Genomic DNA, 21,234 nt, shown 5'->3' on the forward strand with positions numbered 1-21,234 from the left:
CATACGGAAATAGAAGGATTTTTTCGTCCGCCAAAATATAGAAAGCGGTCATAAGAACACACGCATTTCACAGCCAGCACACGCCGTCCTCATAGTGTTAGTTGCTTCGGCCATCACTCAAAGCACCAATAACGGCATCGTGTATGCGAGGGAAAGGAAACGTTCTCAGTTTGAAATACTAAAATGTTCGTAGGCTGATTTTTGTCACGTAAATTATTAATCCACTGGCGACGTGATAGTTTTCGAAATACTTCATTTCGACACACATTTTTTTTAAAAATAAATCTGCATCAAAATTTGAAGGCTACCTTTTTGTAACGGCTTGAATATCTTCCATCACAGTTACCTCTGCCTTTGATGAGCATCGTCCACCCTTGAAGTGAGACTTCATATTGGGAAGAAATCGAAGTCGGAGGGGGGGGGGGGCAGTGAGCAACGAAGGTGCCACAAATAAATTTCTTTGCAGTACCAAACATATGTAGACACCCAAGTCATCGGTAAGCATGGTCTGACAATCTCTTTCAAAAATTAGCGACAGTGGATAAATGCATCACCATCCATCTCGGAACGTTTGGTCTCATTTACTTACGGGCCGCATGCATTTGAGTTTGGGATTCCTGTTTTTAAGTTGATATCCAGCTTTTTTTTATAACTCAAGACAGACGAAATCTTTCCCTATTATTAAGAAATTTGTAATCAAGATACTCAGACGAGAAGGCCTGTAACTAGTGCTGTAAATTTTCAACCTTTCGAAGGTCAGATTGGTATGTCATTAAAAAAAAAAAAGTCGGTATACTTTGCTTTAGCTATAAAGTATTAGAGAAACTTACGGGATGATAGAACTCATTCTTTATAGCTAAATGTTAATCATACAGAGAAACAAATAAGACTAGTTGTCACGTGTGTCTTGTCTGCAGAAAAATATATTTCCACGTGCGTTCTTGAGGCACTCGAATCAAAATGTGGGTGGTTATGTTGGTTTAAATGACTCCGTTGATCTAAACTGGGAAATGTGGCCTTTGCGCGGCTTTTCAATGTGAAGAATTGTTTGTACGACAATTGATTCTTGAGACTATTCTGCTGCATCTCTTATTTCATGCAGAGCCGGTTTTACACCGTGAAGTAGAATTAAAGTCTCATAAGTGAATACTTCCAAGGGATTGTGGGGAAAAAAGCGTCCTTTCTTTACACATTCTGATAAGTTTGGTTGATTAATTAAAGGGATGAATTCAGACTGGTAATCTTGCGGGAGACATTTCACAAACCAGAAAAAGATTTAAGCTGAAGTTGTGGTTATTATAAAGAAATGCGGAATTCTGTTTTAAGAATGGTCACCTTGATTGCGCAGAATTAGTGCTGCTCGTGGGAATTGATCTCCACTAGAGTAAGACCGAAACTTCCATTTGTGTTGATCTTACATAAAAATGAAAGGCTCGTGGTACAGCATCAAAACGTACAGGATTTTCATCACAAAGGAATGCCGGTATTTCCAATGCAGTTGATTATTGGAGAAAAAAAAAAATTAAGGCGCAGGAGTAACAAATGTCTTGAATGGAAGTGTGGAGGTTTTTTTTTTTTTTTTTTTTTTTTTTTTTTTTTTTTTTTTTTTTAAACTTCATGTGAATAACTTCGATGTGTACTCAGCGTGTATCTGAACACACATCCAACAAGAACTCACCCCATTCCATGTACGCTTTCAACATTTTAGGAGTGGCCAAGAAGAATAAGTCCACTTAGATGAATACACTCACATGACTTTCGGGAAATGGACATCCTGTGGTCGTGTTGTTGGTTTCCTTAAATTGATTGTATCATCTCTTGATGCATTTATTAGTGGTATTAGCCTGATAGATCCGTCTAACTTCTGCGCAAGAATCATTAATTCAGACTTTTCCCATGTGGTATACATTGTTTTCTTTGAATTATCACCACTAGACATCTACTGAATAGAACGCGCAAGGCATGCATACTCACAAAACTCTGGAATAGATGATCAGTTTGTTTTGTTAGGTAACTATAGAAAATCCGATATAAACATGATTGCTTAAAATACCGATTTTATTTTATTTATTTTTTTTATTTCACATTTTTTCCCCATTCAAATTTCCGAATATTATAGGTAGGGTTTTCTGAGATGTAGGAGAACCCTTACCTATATAATAAGTTCGATCGGTTAATTTTTGAGTGGCATAGTGTAGATACAAGTGATATGTGCAGGGCCGGATATACGCATAAGCCAGACAAGCTACAGCTTAGGGACTTCACGTTACAAAGAGCTTCCGCCTTGTATAAATAACTTAAAAGTTACTCACTAAGAAGAAGGGGGGGGGGGCTCTTAAAGTATAGCTCAGGGCCACAATCACCTTAAATCCGGTCCCAAACATGTAATATCTCTTGTTTGCGACTTTATATAATACAAAGGTTGACTCTGTGGGAGAAGTGCAACTAAATATGGACAACTCCATGAATAACAGGGAAAAAAAAGAAGAAGCGTGGTATGGCTTTACTGGTCTGTAGTTAAAAATAACGTTTTGGGTTTTTCCGATTGAAAACGTATGAGTTTGGCCGCTTATTCTTGCATTCTTTTTTAAATATTTATGACTCGTAAAAACGCTTTCTGCATAGCTAATTATATTATTTGCTAATATATCATTGTCATGTTGTCAGGAACTGTGGTTAAATATCCAATTGCTATGCTCAAGGAAGACAGATGTGCCGCAGCGCATATTGCAGGTTTATTGACCTCGTTGTGTGACTTAATAAAGGTCATTGTCACGCTGCAACCATCTCGATTCCTGGGTCATTCTTAGTTTTGGTGCATTTTTAGTCACGTGGATTTCTCTGTTTGTGAAACTTTCCTAGATACTAAACGCGCCTTTTTCTTGTTTTGCAGGCAGACGAACCTACTGAGGAGACTATTGTGATGGAAGACTACCTGAAAGGTAAGCAACCCTAGCAATACGATGCCTAACGCTAATGGCCCTGAAGCATGCAAGCAAGAAACGGCTCTAGGCTTCGGCCGGGCCCTGGCCACACCCCTCACCTTGTCCAAGTCGTGATGGGGTCGGCCTCTTAGTAATTATGGCTTTCGACATCAATATCTGTCGCCCGCTCGTCTGTATTGTGTGGGAACTGCGAAATAGGCTCCGTTGAAAGGTTTAGATGTAAAATATATGTTTACAGCTGTAGGGTAAATTTCTGTCCCACTGAGAAGAAATGCCGAAAAGAAATGAATTTTATAGATGCTTGAAATTTGCGATAAAGAGCAGTGGACGTTTTAGACATACTCATTGCTCTGTAGTATCAATTATCTTTGCATGATCAGTTACCAGTACCCGTCTCCTGTAGTTATTTCTTTGGTTTTCTGTCCCTCCCATGCACTTGGAGGCTCTCTTTTTAAAGTAATATCATTGTGATGATATGAGTAAAGTTCAAAGTTTTGTGGCCCTCTTAACAAGCAATTATTTTTATTTTTCCTCCGATAGAAATTTTCTTCTTAACAGGCACTCGCAAGAGGTAAAATAACATGTTTAATCAACCATTTAGTTGTTAGTTATATACTACGACTTACAGCTATGTTGAAAAACATCAAAATGTTATATAATTTGCAATTAAATATCTCGATAAATCAACTTTTTTGGAAATTAGAAGTGCTTCAGAGTTTTAATTCCCTGTTTATGTAATAATCTCATAGGCAGGTTTTTTTCAGTGCTTGGAGATTTATTAAAATATTAAAAGAAATAAGCACTGTTACACAAAAAGGACTTATTTTCTCATGTTGCTTTTCAAGATGCTACTTTTTAGTCTCAGGAAATAAGAGGATTATTTTTTTCTCTGTACTTCAGATTACAGGCTCTCGCGTCTTGTTTATCAGCAAGCGTATTAAATTCTTATGTGGCCGTTCTACGCTATCAAGGGGGAAATGCATTAATAGGTGTAAGGCAGTTCAAATACCACTTCTTGCAATTTCTCGTTAAGTCTTTTTCAACGATTTCCTTCAGCATAACATTAACCGTTTTAGAACGGGGGACGTTGGCTGCAGCAGCAGCAGCGTTTATCTTGATTTTATTAACACTTTGTTGTCTTTTCGGCTATGTTAAGATATCACTGCGCCCGTGCAAATAGCATGTTTCAGCAGCATTTACCCCTCACTCGTATTACGCGCAAGTCTAGGTGTTCAAAGGTGGCTACTTAACTAGCTCCTCGCCATCTCAGTGATGTAACTACCATATCACGAAACCTCATAATGCGAATGACCCGAGCTGAAGTGGACCCAGCGAAGGAGCAGAATAATTTCTCTAGATTTCGAAGGGGCTCAACGAAAACTTATTGCGTGGGAGGATCGGTTGTGCCGAAAATTATTACTTTGATATCTTCAAGGATTCATCGTGGGCGGGCACAACCCACCATCTGCACTGCATAATCCTTCTGCAATGCACTTCAGCATCCACCATTAGCCTTCGCCAATACACTGCGCCATTTCCCGACCACTAATAATATATTTCTCCGCTAATTGTGTATATGTTCTCTAGCTGATGTGCCAAAAATGTTAGAATATATAATCGTTTTCTGTATACCAGATATTATATAGTGCAGCCTGTTTAATATTTCACGACTAGTTTCCTGCGGACATCCTTCTGTTTCGAATGTCTCTGGTTTGATTACTTTGATCATTTGAAGCACGCATTATCCTATCTTGGCCTTTCTCTGCAATTCAAAACTGGCAAAAAAGCAGATAATCATCCGTTAAATCAGAATTAATTTTAATGTGTCACTCTGAAATAAACATCAATCAAGATGTGTGAAGAGGGGATTAAATATTAATAATTATCATAAGGAAGGTTGTATTGTCGTTTAAAACGGAATATCGTTGAAGAAACAGTAATGGCTGACGACACTTCCCATCAGAAGTCGAGCAGAAGGCAAGGATTGTGCTTTTGTCACTTACACAGAGAACTCATTAGGCACCTGCGAGAAACATCTACGTTACGTCTATTCTGCAGTTTGAACGGGAAGACAACTTAAAGGAAGGACATCTTAGGAGTAGAAATCGTTTGGCAGAAAATGCTGAACTCCGAGCTGCAATGCAGTCGATTTGTTCTGTTCAGCGAACGCTTGTATTTGATTTGAAAAGGGCTTTCCGTGTTGCAGAACACAAGAAACAAATATTTCACGAGAGCGAAATGCCTTGTTATACAACAACTAGTTGTAGACGAATCTTATTTTCATTTAGAGCGGAGAATTAAGAAGTAGGAAGTATAATATGGGGCAACAGAACACCGCCATCGGTTCCATAGAAAAAGTGGCCAAGTAGAAAGAGTGACCACGTAAGTAGCAGTGCGAAGTCATTGTGTGATCCGATCCTTCTTCAGCAAAAATGTAAACGCCATTTGATGCATGAATGATTTCTTACCTCAACTTGCCTGCCTCTGAAGCCGTTTATGCAAAACGGAACAGGACCACGTGTTAGATGTTGCTTGCCGGCATTTTACCCAACTTTCAGTTGGAGTTAAACCCGTGCGACTTTTTTTGAGGCTTCAGGAAAGAGTCGCTGTTTCTGAAGATGTCTATTGAGAGCTACGATTATGCAGCGACATGCAATCATTAGAAATATGGCGCGTAAGCCATCATGAAGTTGCTTGTCAAAAAATATCATTCGTGAATTTGAGAGTTGGGTTCATAAAGTTTCTAATATTTACCCACTAGATGTTTCTTTGTGCGTGTGAAATGTTTCAGTGTCATTTAAATCACCACTTATATGTTTAATTAAATGCATTTCATTTACAACATCCATTATTTTTGATGTCTTGATATATGTTCTTACAAGATATCTAAAATCTGAATTTTTTTCTTTAATTTCAGATTCTGGCCCGGAGACGGGATTTAAAGGTAATCATAATCATTTTTAAGTTATATAAATTCAGATTTGGAATATGCAATGTCGTTTCGTCAATCGTATCACAACCATATACTGTCGGGTATCTTGATACTTACAGTAGCACCGTTGTGACAAGGATGCTAAATTCAGATGTTTATATAATTGTAACTACGAAAACCAGTTCTATGCGACTCCGTAAGACATTTCTCCCGATTATTATCACAGCAAGTTGCCACTAGAGGCACTCACTGCAAACATTCGTTGTTGAAAGTTTGATCAGAAATAGGTTAATATTTCTGAGCAGATGACGTATTCACTTTGGTATGCTGCCATTGGGAAATCAGGCAAAAAGCCTTTGAACATTGTTGAGTTCATCGTGGATGTTCATTTTCGATAATGCATCGCAGACATGTCTAAGATCACCGAAAATGTGTACTAGACAGTTCATCAATCGACACTGAATGATAATCAGTAGGATGAACGACTACGAGGAGGGAAATTGGACACGTCATCATCTGGAAAATCTTAAATACAGGAATGTGTTCAGCGAAACCAGCAACAAGTCCGATGTATTCCTTGACTCGGGTTCTAATTAAAGGGAGTTGGCTGTTAGATGATGCCTCGTATTATGTACTATTTGGATAAAATAGTGTATAAAGTTTCGGCTCTACCATCTTTTGAGGCCAATTGGAATACAAGGTAATGAAAGGCCATCTAATTGCCCCAAGATGTTTCGTAGTGTCTGTCGGATATGTGGGGCAAGGTGAAGGCAGGTCATTGCACACGCTACTGCAGATGCCATCGGAAAGATTAAAAATTAATTTTCATAGTGCAAATGGTCTTTTGTGTCAGCATGTTTAGAAAATATAGACATTGTGTGCTACTCGACTAAATCTGGGTGCTCGATCGCGTGTGCGCACAGAAACTCACACACCACGGTTTCGCTCCATCGTGCTTTACTGTCGGTGCAACCATACACACTGTTTTTGGTGCCATGGAAACCAAACAGTTTGAAGAATATCACGAGGTCTGAAGACCAGACAGAATAACACATTTTTTCTCCCAAGACGAAGTAGTTGTTCCGTATTTTGTATTATATTTTACTGAAAAATTAAAACGGGAATCATTTACTTCTGCAGCCTAATCTTTATGAAACATAAAAACGTCTCTTTATAGCCATTAATCATAATTAGTTTTTCTTATTTTGAAGTTGAATACGGGATCGGTCAGCAATATATTTCCGTCATGATCAAATTACTCAAATTAATAAGCTTCCTGAAACATCTTAAGTAATTGTTTTTCAGAAATAGATCGGAAAGGAAAGTGTTTCTTCCATTTGTTTTTAACTTTTTCTCTTTAGTAAACTGCTTATGTATTCACCGTCATTATTATACTCGGGCGCCCTGTTGCAATCACCGGCAGACGATGCACAGAGGCAATGCTCAGTGCACAATGGATGAGCCAACAAAAATTGTCAAAGATTCCTGGAAAGACCTTGCGAGAGAGCTAAAAATGATATGTAGAAATTGTGCCACTTTAACCACAGTTTCTTGTCGTGACACGCATTCTCAGACTTTCTACAGGGTTGCTGGCTCTTGCATCTTTCGCTGCATTCCGCGCTTGACCCACACGTGTTGCTCTGCCACCTCATCCCATGCAAGCAACATTGGGTTGATGTCTGGTGACTGAGCAAGCGAATGAAGTTCGACAGTCCCAGCTAGTCCTGCTCCTGGAGCTATTTCCAACTATTAATCTGCTGGAAGTAACCATTAACAGACCGATAAATAAACTGCGAGCCCATTAGAGGGCGCAGCTGGTCAGCAACTTCCAAGTAAGCTGTTACATTCAGATGCGGTCCCCCATTACCAGGACTCCTAGCATGCGCCATGAAAATATCACATCATCACCACTAATAATGTCACCTGGCATAAAGCATCCATTAATTCATACTTCCATCTTCAATCCTTCCCCTCTGACAGCGTGGGTTAACTGTCGATCTTTTTTCTGTTCCCAATATAAAGCTTCTTCGTGTATCACTTGACATGTTGGTAACCCATTCTTTTCAGAATTTTTCATCAATATATATTTGACTTATTTTCACTTTCATGGGTGATTAAATGTATTTTGGTTTTTTAACTGAATAGTTATTATACGAAGAATGACTGGAAAGTTGGTGGAGTAAGTAAAAAGACTCCAGCGAAGTGAATAATCACCTGTTTTATCTTCAACATAGACTCCTTATTAGTCGACTTCAGGCAGCTGTGGCGTCACAAACAAAACCTCGGCTTGTAAGCATTGTGCTTAGGCACAAAGCCAAGTTTTTGTTGATCTGGATGTGCGGAATGCAGGGTTTGCGGATATCATTCACTGCCATTAGCATTCTTGGTTATGACATTTGTTGGAGTCTCAATGTCATTTTGAAATTCCGTTTCAGGCACGATAGCTTTGGATTGTCGTGCGATTCTTCAAAAATATATCGGCTACCATTCCTATTATTAAGATGTTGAGTTCCGTACGAATATCTGCACGAACAGGTAATCTTATGCTGGAAATAAGCAGCTCCCCAGGGATTTACCTGCTAGAACCAAGTTTCACAGATATCTTACGCATTGGTGCACATAGTCTTGAGTTTGGCCTTTTAAATCGACGCGATGCGAGTGGATGGCTTCACCAGTGAACAGCCTGTAGGTTCGAATTTCGCCTGGACAAAGGTGTTTGTGAAAGTCCGGTGATAGACGGTTATCGGTGTGAAACCCAGCAACTCCTTGAAGAAGTCGCATGTTTATTTACTACTGCTTAAATTTATTAAATGCTCTAAAAGTCATCAACATTTCATGATTGGGAGTGACATAAAAATACTCATGCATCTTACCTAAGCGAATGCCTAGTTTATATCTTAACTGTTTGAATTAACTTAAAATTTTCTTATATCGAGTAATCGATCCCGAATAGTAGGTGTCGCACTTCTTTTTTTTTTTACTCAAAACACGCTGACCGAGTGCAGCAGTAGACCATAAACGCTTCAAGAACGCCCCAATCGCAATGCTTATAAAAATAAATGACATTTGTTTGAATGAAACGACACTGAGTTTGCTAACAGTTGTCCAATTAGCGAATTGAAAGGGGTTTTGATTTGTAATTAAAAATGATTTCAATGAAGAGATAGTTTCAGGATTGTATGTTAATTATTGTTGCATTTGTGTGGTAAAATGGATTGTTTATTCTTCTAGGGACCGAACTGCAAAGGAATTAGAAAAGACAGAAAGAAAGACTTGCTTTCGTCCTCCACCCAACTCTTCTGTCATTCTCTCTATCTCCCCTCCCCTGTTTCCGACCCTTTCAGCAATTCTCCCAAGATGACGACTTCGGTACCTCGCTTAGCAAGTCGTGGTTTGTTCGGAAGCCTCGTGACACGACGAACGCCCTGTGGCTGCGCCGCTTATTCCATTGTTTCCAGCATACCATAGTGAGTTGGTATTTCTGAGAAATTCTGTCTGAAAGAACTGTTACCCAAAAGGAGCCTCGCCCTGTGTCTGTTGGGAATTGTAAAGTTCAGAAATGTACAATTTTTAGTAATAAAACTGCTTCTGGCAGTCCTAATTAGTGTCATTTAGTGACTCTTTAACTCTGCTGCTGTTGGGTTTGTTTTAATTACCCGGAAACATTCAAACATGCGCACTCACCATTCGCTCATCCTGTTGAATGCATCTGTGTGTGTTGTTCAGCAGTGATGAACTTTTATTTTCTCATAAACGTCGCCATTTATTCAAAAATATCCGATTTGCGATTAGAAACTGCCGTTTCTAATCGCAGACGTATGTCCTGTTCATTTTTACTAAACGAATCCCCCAGAATGACCATTTGACAAAATTTACATTCATTTATCAGTAAATCTTGCCTGTCATGAGATGCATGGACGTATACGATAAGAAGCGGCTCTGAGAACATCTGAGGCACACGAATGTCACGTGTCCGACACTTTCGTCAGTTATTTCAGTTTCTCTGTTCAGTTTGCACGTTGCGAGGAGTTGGACACTAAAGCAAGTCACGGTTATGGTGAACGTGAGGCACGTGGGCTTTATAAGATTGACCTTGCTGTTCCCGTAGACACGGTTTTCGATCTGGTTCCAAACGAAGGACTGCAAAACTTCTAATTTTACCATTTTCTGGACACGATATTCAGCCGTAACCAGGAAAGTAACTGTGTCTACGCTGGTCGTTTCTAAACATTTCTCAGTAAGCATCAAAGTACTATTTGAATGTTTAATGATGTGCTCGATACTATATTGACCTTTGCTGTCTCTACTATAGGCTTGATCACGCAATGCAGCGAAAACGAACCACTTCTTACACGATCTGTATTTCGATCTCTATTTCTGTGAGATACAGATAATGCAAAAGAATATGAATATTTCTAAGCTAAATGTAATCCCCCTAATGAATCCCCAATTCCTCTTTAGAGCGTTAAATCATTACTTAGTCCACGTACTGTATGGGTTTCCAGTAAAAATTTGCAATCTTGGGATCTCTAAATACAAATTTATAACAATTAAACGTAGGTTTGGTGTACTCTTCCCACTTCTCTTTATCCCTAAATTGAGAATTGGGATGTTCTGTAACTCAGCCCCCCCCCCCCATCTGTACGTAACCTCGATTTTAGAGATTTGTAATGAAAATTGATTCTTCAGGTGATTGGTCAAAAAAATTGTAACCCCGTTTATGATGAAAAAGGATTCCTCTATTCATTTCTTACAGGATAAGATTAACTGGAATGGGGAAGAACAAGCAAATGGACCTTGAGAAAATACGCGCATTTGCGGACATAACAAACCGATTGCAAAATTCTTTCGCTCCCACTAATACCCAAGGGAGGACAGACGCCATTCCGAAATGCCGGATGAGCTATTCCGTCAAGAGAGGAGAAACAACGTACAACATATTCAAAGCCAAATTCTACGCAGTGCTACATCCACATCGTTTCTGTTAACTCGAAGAATACCATTAATCCCAACTTGTTTTCTACCCCAAATCTCTGGTGGTAACCTGAAAGCCTCGAATGAGCACAATCAGACCAAAACGATTTGGCGATGCATGTCCCACGTGCCATAATTTATTTGTTTTCTAAATCCAGTTTGCCAATTAGCCCTGCACTATAATGGATTCTAGTTCTAGTTCTAGATCTGGTTCTAGAGAATTTATTCTCTAGAACCAGAGAATAAATCATTATTCTCTGGTTCTAGACAGAGAATAATGATTTATATATATATGAACATGCACATGGGTTTTACAACACAAAGTACAAACCAACGGTTGGGTAGGATTAGCACGTGCCAAAACTTCACTCACACGCTTGGCTCCAACACAGAATCGGGAAAGGCGAAAAAATCAGATCAGATTCTTTGATATAAAAAGGTTATTAATCTTATGAAAATATCATCCACGCTACTAGGATTGTATCAGCGTTAACCATTACAGGTATATGAATGTTATAATAGTCATACGCTAGCAGTTCGTCAAGAATAAATGGCTAATGTGTGCTAATTAGTGTTACACGTAGAGTCCTGTTCCTTTTGGCAATTTTTAGCTTATTATTTAAAGATAAAAATGGCCAATTTGAGCATCAGATAAACACCTGTAAATTTTTCTCACCAAAGTAGTCATCACTACATCGATTTCAATATTAATTATTCATTTTTATAAACACAAGTGAACACGAATAACAATTTGCATTGGATTAACGTCGACTGTTGCCAAGTTCCTTGGTGAATTCTTTATGTATTGTTAAATTCAATTCTGTCTTAAAATGGTAAACAGATCGATCTGGGTACTTATTGGTCGGTTTCACGCATGGTTACTCGAGTGAAAATTGGGGAATTCTTAAATTCCACTTGAAAGGTTGATTGATCTTGCTAAACAGAAGACTCGATAACGTTGGCTTCCGTACCTCGGAGACGGTAATCAGTAAATCGACCTACTTTTCTGAAGGTGAAACGCCATTAAAATGCTTTCTATTTTATTGCCAGGATATTGTTTTTAATATTCAATAAACAACCATCACCAACAACGACTTGGGCATATTTCTTGGTGCTAAAGCAAAAACATACAAAACACACCTATATTCCTAAGAATGATATCGGATAAGTAGGATTTATATTTTTAACTACACTACATATAGCGTAGTTAAAAATATAAACTAATAAAAATGATCCCTTGGGAGGGGGTAGTTTCTTTCATTGTTCATTCAGTGTTTTTATAGTCCATTGGATTGATATTTGTGAGGAAAAAATACTGTACAATTACTGGATAAATTTAAATAAAAATAACTATTAATATCTGTAGTTTATTTAAATCAATAAACTACAGATTTTCTCCAAGCAAATTACAAATTATATGAGGTTATTATGTATACAGAAACATCACATTTCCAATAAGAAATGAGACTGTTTTCATCATGAATAGTAGTATCACTTCACAATGAAACGTACTTGTAATATTGTGAACATAATAGCTTGTTTTCCAAAACATGTTATGCCAACTTACCACTACTATACATCAATTTCTATTTCTCTACGGAAAGTTCGTCAGAATTTTTCAGAATGTAATTTTTAAATTCTAAAGGCAATAATATTGTTTTATATGAACAATCATTTTTCCACTAGACGGGAAGAATGTGTAAACCACAATATATTTCACCGATTACCTTTTCGTTGCACACGAAAAGGTAATCAGGTATATATTACAGTTAAGGTAATAAATACCAGATGGCGCACTTGTGTCAACAATTGAAAGTAGCTGCTGCCTGTTCGCATTAAATATCGGTAAAGCAGTAAACATGACATTTCGTTACCGTATGATAGGTAAGTTTACGCTAAAAAAAAAGCTTTTGTGAAGAATGGGCATTTTCATCTGCTGTAAAGTAAATAAGCAAATTTAAGAACTCTAATATGAATATTTAGCGTTCTTTGAGATAATATGAATTTCATAATTATCATCTTTGGCGCACTTCTTCCGACTGTACAGTGTAAAACATCAGAACATGCTTGTAACATAATCTTTAAGTGCTTTCAGTCATTACGAAAGTAAAAAGAAAAAATGTGTAAGCGGCTTGCTAGTAAAAACGAAATCTTTACAAGCAATAAAAAACTATTTTCCACACATGAAAAATTACATCCACTTAACATAAACTGTTCGCGGGGAAACGATTTTACGCTGCGAGACAACATGTTCATTTAGTTGTCACGGCACGTGCTTATCGAATAATATTAACGGGAAGGGGGGGGGGGGTAAAAAATGAAACTAGGATTCGGTTTGGCGCATGAATTTCTTACTACTTCTTGCAGTGACCGGTAAAAAAAATGGCTGGATTAAAAGCTGGTAATAGATAGAAATCATTTTCGGGAATTTTTATTATTTTAGTTAATAGTCGGAGGCTGCGATATTTTGTTGATCCAAATGGCAGAACAAACGAACCACTTACGTAAAATTGTTCTCCAACTTACATCACTGCAATACAGATCCGGATAGCCAGTATAAGCGCATAAATACGTTCGATGAACCTTTGCGTTTTCAAGGATATAGCTGATAATCCAATTGCTTCAAGTGTAATGAGCATTAATAATCGGAATATTGGGGGTGAGAGTCATCTCCGAAGATAGATAACGTTTTAATTAATTCATTCGGTCTGAATGAAAATTCAGTTTTTATTTGGAACGATCGGGGCTGCAGAAACTAACGTGTCGTGTAGTATCCCCCAAAAGATTCTGACGGGAGGGATCTCACTTCAGAAAGATACTTGCACCTGTCCTATGCGAGATGCGACACATTGCATTGGTTTATTAGTCATTTTTGGCGGTTTTCGCATCAGTACGGAATGGTTTGACACGATGATAAGGTTTTGCCAAATTACTAAGCTACTCCACGGAGTGATATCTACGGTTTGGCCAAGCAGGTGATTTTTAATGAAACAAATGATTGCCTTAATTTTCGTTATCGAGTTCTGAATCCTCCTGCGACGACCTTGAAACTGACCATTCTGTATACATACCCAAAATGATGGTGAGCTTGTACAGTGTTTTTGTAGCTCTATCTCCCAACGCTATAAAAGGTCCTGTGCTGATTCATTTTTAAGATTTTATCCAAAATCTTTATGGTAGTTTGGAGAAAACTTTAGAACTAGTAAAATTCAGTGTCTCTTTTTAAAGCGAAGAATAATTTCGTATCACCGATTCAAGCGATAAAATTGTAAACCGGTAGTTACATTTCAATGCGACTCCAAATTATAAATTTTTTTGACAGATTTTTACGCTATTTTAAATTTAAAAAAAAAAAATTATGATAATCCGCCATTTAAGCTGCATAAGTTCCTCCTGTAAATGATGCTGGTGAGATATTAGGATGATATTCTTCTAGGATATTATGTCTAATGGAAATCGTTGACCAAACGATGATTGACATGATAACCGAGCTCAGGAGTCCCAAGGGCAAGTGACTCCCTCGGGAATCCTGAACTCGGAAATTTCCGATTAATGATTGTTGTCTTTTATTTCAAAAACTCTCCACTTAGTTTTTATATTATACATCAAACGACAAAAAAACATGGCGCCATTATCGAGTACTAAAACGGGAAAACATTTTTTTACGGAATGCCATCTTTAAGAAAACAATTGTTCTTAAAATTATTCGTGTGAGAAGGATTTATGCTTCTCAGTCTTTTAACAAAGTCATCGATAAAAGTACCTCTGCTATAACGCTGTGTACAGAGGTACACGCATTGTAGCAGACGACCACCACTACAAAACAGTTTTTGAAAGATTTATTCAATTAATATATTGGTATAAATCTCGTTCTACATCAACCCCAGATTAAATCATGCTCATCCCTTCTCCACAAATAAAATTTCAAAGACCGAAGTACATGGATTAGTAGTGCTCAGTACCCCGTCTCTCACAGACTTCCCCTAGTCGTTTTCCTGTATCCATGGACGCTCTGTTGCTGCATAGTGTGTTTTCTGCAAGTATGCCCATGGACGTGAACCACTACCATTCCTACAATCATGTGCGAACACGATCGGCTGGTAGTCAACACCGATGTACCAAATTTCATTTCCATGGGCATACTTTTCTGCAGTCTTTGGAAGACCAACCTTTCTATACTGTTTTCCCCCAATGATTACAATCTCCAGCTTCAAGAAACACGTCACCCAATTCCTTTATTCTTTCTAATCACTGGCCTACACACACACACACATGGTACTTGTATCATAGGTCTTGGGAGGACCTTTTGTGTGGGGGAACGATATATACAAAATTCAACTGCAGCATTTGTATCGCAGATCAACAAATGAATTAAAAAAAAAAAAAAATCAGTCTAGATAAACTTCTATTTTAAGAAGAAAAATCATTTAAATTTAGTTTTAATTCCAAGAAGTAAATGGAAGAATAAATTTTTAATTTGCAGGACAGATATTCAGTATTTAAAAAAAAAAAAAAAAAAAAAAAGCTAAGCAGCTTTTGCAATTAGAAATATTAGCAGTAATGAATCCGCTCTCGAGAAAAAAAGTCGTTTTATTTTTCACTATAAAACTGCAGGTGGCATTATGATCTGCCATGTGTCTAAATGTTCGGTGGATTTTGAATAGAAAAGGTACTGGCCGATGTCAATCTAGGATTGACATTGGGGAAAATAGTTATTTTTCAATATAATGAAATCCATACGGCTAGCATTTAAAACTGTTAGTTTAAAAGATAACCAACCTTCTACTAAACAACGAAATTTTCAAATTTGTTCGGAGACTTTTACAAGCGAAAACTTTTTTTGTAATGCTGGCGCACTACAAAAAAATGATTGACAAATGTGGATTAGAGTAAGAAAACAAAGCTGCTAATGTCAATGTGGTCAGATTGACAACGTTTTTAAGAAAGAGAAAAATTATCAAACTTCAAAAGAGATAATGGAGTATTCATACTCAGCAAATTGGTAGATATTGTTGGCAAACTGTGTTTGCGTCTCGGATAATTTGTTTCTGTAGTTAATTAAGGGAAAAAAGAATTATCGGACGAACCAGAAAATGCACTGGATCCTTCTAAATGAGACTGCTGATCTTATTGATCTCCCCCCCCCGTTTTAATATCACAGTAATGATATTAAAACGGGGGGGGGATCTGTGGCCTACTTATTTGTAACTAAATTTTACTTTTCTTTTAAACACAAGTCTAATATTAAATAAAAATGCTTAAAATGTTTTTGTTGTTATTGTTGTTGTTTATTTTAATCTTACAATATAATCTGTCAGGACTAGACTAAAGGCTGTGGAAGAGTTTCCTGTGAACGAACGAATTTGAAAGCAACAGAAGATTTGAGAGATCGTCTTAAATGTTTGTCCTGTCTTAACAGGGAGAGAATTAAGTTGACAGGCCACTGGGTTTAATACGTAATTGAAGTCGATTTCGTGTTATGTCCAATATTGCATCCTAGGAATGCCACTTTTTTTTGTTTGGGGTGGTGTTTTGGAGAGAGTTCATTAAAAAGCGAAATATCTTGTGTCAGTTTAGTGTCACGTATGGACTTCATGCGAGGGTGATCTGAAAAGTTCTCGGCCTAACAATGAAAAAACGAATTTATAATTTAAAAATTATTTTTATTTTTCAACATAATCTCCCTTAAGACTGATACATTTATTCCAGCGATGCTCCAGCGCCATTATGCCGTCCCTGTAGTGGTTCTCAGTAAGATCTGCAAAATACCCCTCTACAGCTGCAATCACCTCTTGATTCGAAGAAAAATATCCACCCTGTTCCAACATCCACCCTGTTCCCCAGGGTGGATGTTCCAACAATTCATAGTGCAGATCCCTTAATTTTCCCATTGCCAAAACACCTTTGTGGGGAGGTGCATTGTCCTGATGAAAGATGATTTTTTTTCTTCTTCAAACCGGGTCTTTTCTCACGAATTTTTTCGTCTAGTCTCGTTAAAAGATCGGAATAATATTCCCCGGTGATTGTTTTACCCTTTTCAAGATAATTAATAAACAAAATGCCTTTAGCATCCCAAAATACCGATGCCATGACCTTTCCTGCTGATGGAACCGACTTTGTCTTCTTTGGCGCTGAACAACCGGCTTCTTTCCACTGTTTTGACTGCTGTTTGAATTTTGGTGTGTAATGGTGAATCCAAGTCTCATCCATAGTAATAAATCGACGCCCAAAATCAGTTTTATTCTTGTTAAAATTCTCCAAGCACTGTTCAGAGATTTTCATGCGAGTGCGTTTTTGATCTGCTGTGAGCAAGCGCGGCACCCATCTTGCGAAAAGCTTTTTCATTTGCAATTCTTCATGCAAAATATATCCTACACGTTCTTTTCAAATGACTATAGTCTCAGCAATTTCAATCATCTAATACCGTATCGTGCACTTGATCAATGATTTTGGTGTTGTTACACTTTTTGGACGTCCTTCACGTGGATCATGTTCAAGGCTGGTATGGCTACGTTTAAACTCGGCAGCCCATTTCTTAATTGTTGAAAACGAAGGAGAAGAGTGCCCATAAACTTGTTTGAACTTCGAATGAATTTCTTTTGGCGTTAAACCTTCTTTTACAAAGAATTTTATGACCGCACGATACTCAGTTTTATCCACTTCAAGGGATACAGACAACACTTTGACTTCAGACAGCTGTATAAACAAACTACTGGATATAATGGCTTGTAATTTCACATCGATGCTTATGACAGATGTACCAACTTAGAAACAAAAACTTAATACCAACTTATGATGTGTAATTTAATGTATAAAATTGAAATTGTGCAAAATTTTATTTTTTTCTTTATATTACAGGCCCTTAAGGCCCACGACCTGCTTAGGTTGGGGTTCTTAACCGTAATTTTAGAATAAGGTATTCAGTGTTATGCCTAAAATTGTTGTGTGTGTGTCTGTTTGCTTTCTTGGATGAAAAAACCCTTCCACCTTACCACAAAACAGGCTAAATCATCTTTAAAGCGTGTAAGGTCCTAATAAATAATCCCTACTAAATAAATAAACAGGAAATATTAACATATTTAAAATGGTTTCATTAAATCGTTTTTATATTTTAATGATTCATCAGTATAAGAAAATATTATATAGATAAATAATGAATAATAAAAAAGAGGATTTGAGCTTGCTTATCATTCTTTAGTACTTTGTTGTTGTTTTTTATATTAGCGTTTTTTATTATTAGCGTTGTTTTTTATATTTTATATTATATTTTATATAATATAAAATATTTTATATTTTATATTATATTGTTTTTAACGCAGCTCATAATTTTTGGTAAAAAAAAAGTCACACAAAGAACAGCTACATTTATTTTTTAAGTTTAAGTTAATTGCTCGAATCGGTAAAAACGTAGAGACATAAATTCCATTCTAATTGCCAACTACAGGACTTTTTTTTTCCCTGGCCCATTTTGGTTAGTTTGTGTTTGGCGCAGGCAAATTGGGGGTTTTCTTCTATGAATAAACCTTGGTTTTTGTAAGCCTTCAATTCAGAAAACTTAACCATAGAACACATACACACGATTACATACACATCCAATAGTAGATAGGATTAAAAGCATCGCCTTTCCTCTACCAAAGAACTGAAATGCACTCGTGGAGTCAGAGATGAAAGATAACATCTTTTCAACTTAAGTTAGGTTTATCATACGGACATCTCTATGTTTTGCTTTATTACGAGACTGAAGATGTAATATAAAATGTCCACGATTGTCAGTCGACAAGTGAGTAGCTACAATTATAAAACGGCTCTGACAAAGCAAGGATGAAGAATTTTACTGATGTACGTGTCAACAGTAGTGTCAGACTCCACGTTACTTACATTTGAGCTTAATAATAGGACTTGGTGATGACTACTGCTAGTAATGCATTCTACCAGATAAAAGAACCAGGTGAAACTTATCAAATAACACTTCAATGACTGATTATAATCCACTAGAATAAAAACTATAATGGCAAGAATCACACATTTCTTTGTGTGATTCTTGTCATTATTTATTATAATGATATTATTATTAACACTTGAGGAAAACGGCAAATATGATAAATGGCTCGCTGTGGTGTTTCAAGATCGGTGGATCTTTTAAGGCTTTTGCGCACAGAAGTTTTTAAATGGATACGATGCCATATTTTGTAGTTTTATATTTATTTTCCGCCGTTTATATTTTTGTCATAAATGCATAAGCAGTAAAGGGGTAGGAAAATAGGGAGCATAATTTATTAGTAAAACAGTACAGGAATTGAACACAAAATAAGAAAAACAAATCTATTTCAGAGCATATTTGGTACGACGCAATTGCGTATATGTCAGATGCATCTTTACAGTAGTCATTACAGTCTCGTGGATTTTTTTTTTTTTTTTTTTTTTTTTTTTTTTTTTTTTTTACGTGTTCCCGTTAGTAAATGCACATAAGTCTAATAATTAAGCAATTGTTCTTGGTGCAGATGGGTTTCATAGGTAACATGTGGCAATATGGAAAATATTTTTCCGCACCTAAACAAAAAAATTACTCCTCCGAACATCACAGAAATGACAAGAAAAACAGCAAAAGTGTAGAAAGAATAAACTTAATGATATTTTAAAGACGCTACAAAACCAACGAATGCCGTCTGCTAACCATTAGCAATATTGTTTTGTTTTTCCTCCGTTTGCCCTAGCAACGAGGTTTGGCTTGTGTTTTAAACTGCGTTTCCCCGCTCGCGGTTGTACTCCCTTATTCCTTATGGATCCCTTTGTGGCAGTAACAGTGCATAGCCGCTATTCAACGAATGATTATTCGGGTCGGAAGAAGCCTCCTTTGCCCACACAAAGGATCGCGACATTGCATGATTTAGTAGCGCTGCAGGTTCGAGTCATTTGGTCCACACAACTTCTCCGAAGTGAAGGCTTATAATTGTTGGGTTAGGTACGGCGCTGCTACCCACAGGACAGTTTTTCTTGGCGGCGTGCAGCCAGGAAAGACCGAAAACTCTTTCTTTTTAGATTCTCAAATACCAAAAGTCAGGATTTTTTTTATTTTCTGGTTTTGACTTTGTAAGTCTTCGGAGATATCCATGAAGAAAGAATTTTAAAACAAATCAAACTTTAAAAAAATCTGATTAGCACATTTAAACACGATAACTAGCGTTGCATTCCCATTTTAATTCAACAATAAACTATTACTAACACTCAGCAAACACGTGACATTTTTTTTATATTATTGTAATTACGAAATTGTTCTGTTCATTTTATATTCTAGAAATATATACACGTTTACACAAAAATAATGTTTAATTTGCCAAATATTTCGGTCTGAATATTACAGACCATCTTCCGCGGTACAAAGGAATAGTTTTAAAAAACAAAGTGGAATACGAACAATTGATCATTCACACATAGAACGAGCCGCGTGATGTCATATCGCTAAGTATTAGAATAGTAAATATTTTTAAAGTCATAAAGATATTAATTCAGAAATCCATATAATAATCTTAAATAACATTAGACTAATAAAGGAAATTTACAAAAAAAAAAATTAATGTGTTATCCTGATTAAACTTTCCCAAATTTTTGATACAGATCTACAGTCATTATGATTCAAGTTAGGACGTTGAAGTAAGGCCTCCACACTTTCTTTAAATAAACATTCAAATTTGTAGCGACATCTGTGTAGGAGGAGAGTTTTAGACCAAAGGATGTTGTGGCTTGTTTCTAATCCATGCTGAGCTAATCCAGATTTCTCGGGTTTGTTGTGTTGAATTCTTTTTTCTATGGAACGTCCAGTTTGTCCAAAGTAAGGAAGATTACAATCGCAAAGAACTTGATACACACCAGGTGGAGACAAGGTTCAGCGTTTATCTTTAGATGAAGGAAACTGGGTGGATAATTTGTTAATAGGTGTATAAGTGGCTGTTAGATCATATTTCTTTAGAGTTCTCTAAATTGGTTCTGAAATCCCGGAAATGTAAGGAATTGGAACTCGACGTATTGAATCTTTGCTGTTCTGTGTTGGTTTGTAAGAATCGAAAAGATGTTGTGTACTCTTTTCGGAGAAGCCATTTTAATTTCATGTGATGTTTGATAGTTGAAAGTTCTTTCTGTAATAAATGAGATGTTGAATAAATTTGAACGTTTATTTAAAGAAAGTGTGGAGGCCTTCCTTCAACGTCCTAACTTGAATCGTAATGACTGTAGATCTGTATCAAAAATTTGGGAAAGTTTAATCATGATAACACATTATTTTTTTTAATCAGTATATTTCAGATTCAGTTCATTATATGAATTTCTGAATTAATATCTTTAATTATGACTTTAAAAATGTTTACTATTCTAATACTTAGCGATATG

At 36.8% G+C, this 21,234-nt stretch overlaps 1 protein-coding gene across 3 annotated transcripts in view; it reads left to right on the forward strand.

The window, feature by feature from the left end:
* The window catches only part of LOC150105315 (ubiquitin carboxyl-terminal hydrolase 48-like), a 776,830-nt gene extending 767,352 nt beyond the window's left edge, over positions 1-9,478 (forward strand). For all 3 annotated transcript variants that reach the window (XM_090394693.1, XM_090394696.1, XM_090394694.1), the window contains 3 exons: positions 2,894-2,942; positions 5,863-5,889; positions 9,109-9,478. In XM_090394693.1, the coding sequence (XP_090250819.1) occupies positions 2,894-2,942; positions 5,863-5,889; positions 9,109-9,131 (99 nt within the window). In that variant the 3' untranslated portion in view covers positions 9,132-9,478. The remainder of the gene's footprint in view (positions 1-2,893; positions 2,943-5,862; positions 5,890-9,108) is intronic.
* The last annotated feature ends 11,756 nt before the right edge of the window (positions 9,479-21,234 follow it).

The sequence above is a fragment of the Typopeltis vanoorti genome, chromosome 6 (assembly GCF_054136105.1).
Source record: "Typopeltis vanoorti isolate ZY-2024b chromosome 6, IOZ_Tvanoo_1.0, whole genome shotgun sequence".
Lineage (NCBI taxonomy): Eukaryota > Metazoa > Arthropoda > Arachnida > Uropygi > Thelyphonidae > Typopeltis > Typopeltis vanoorti.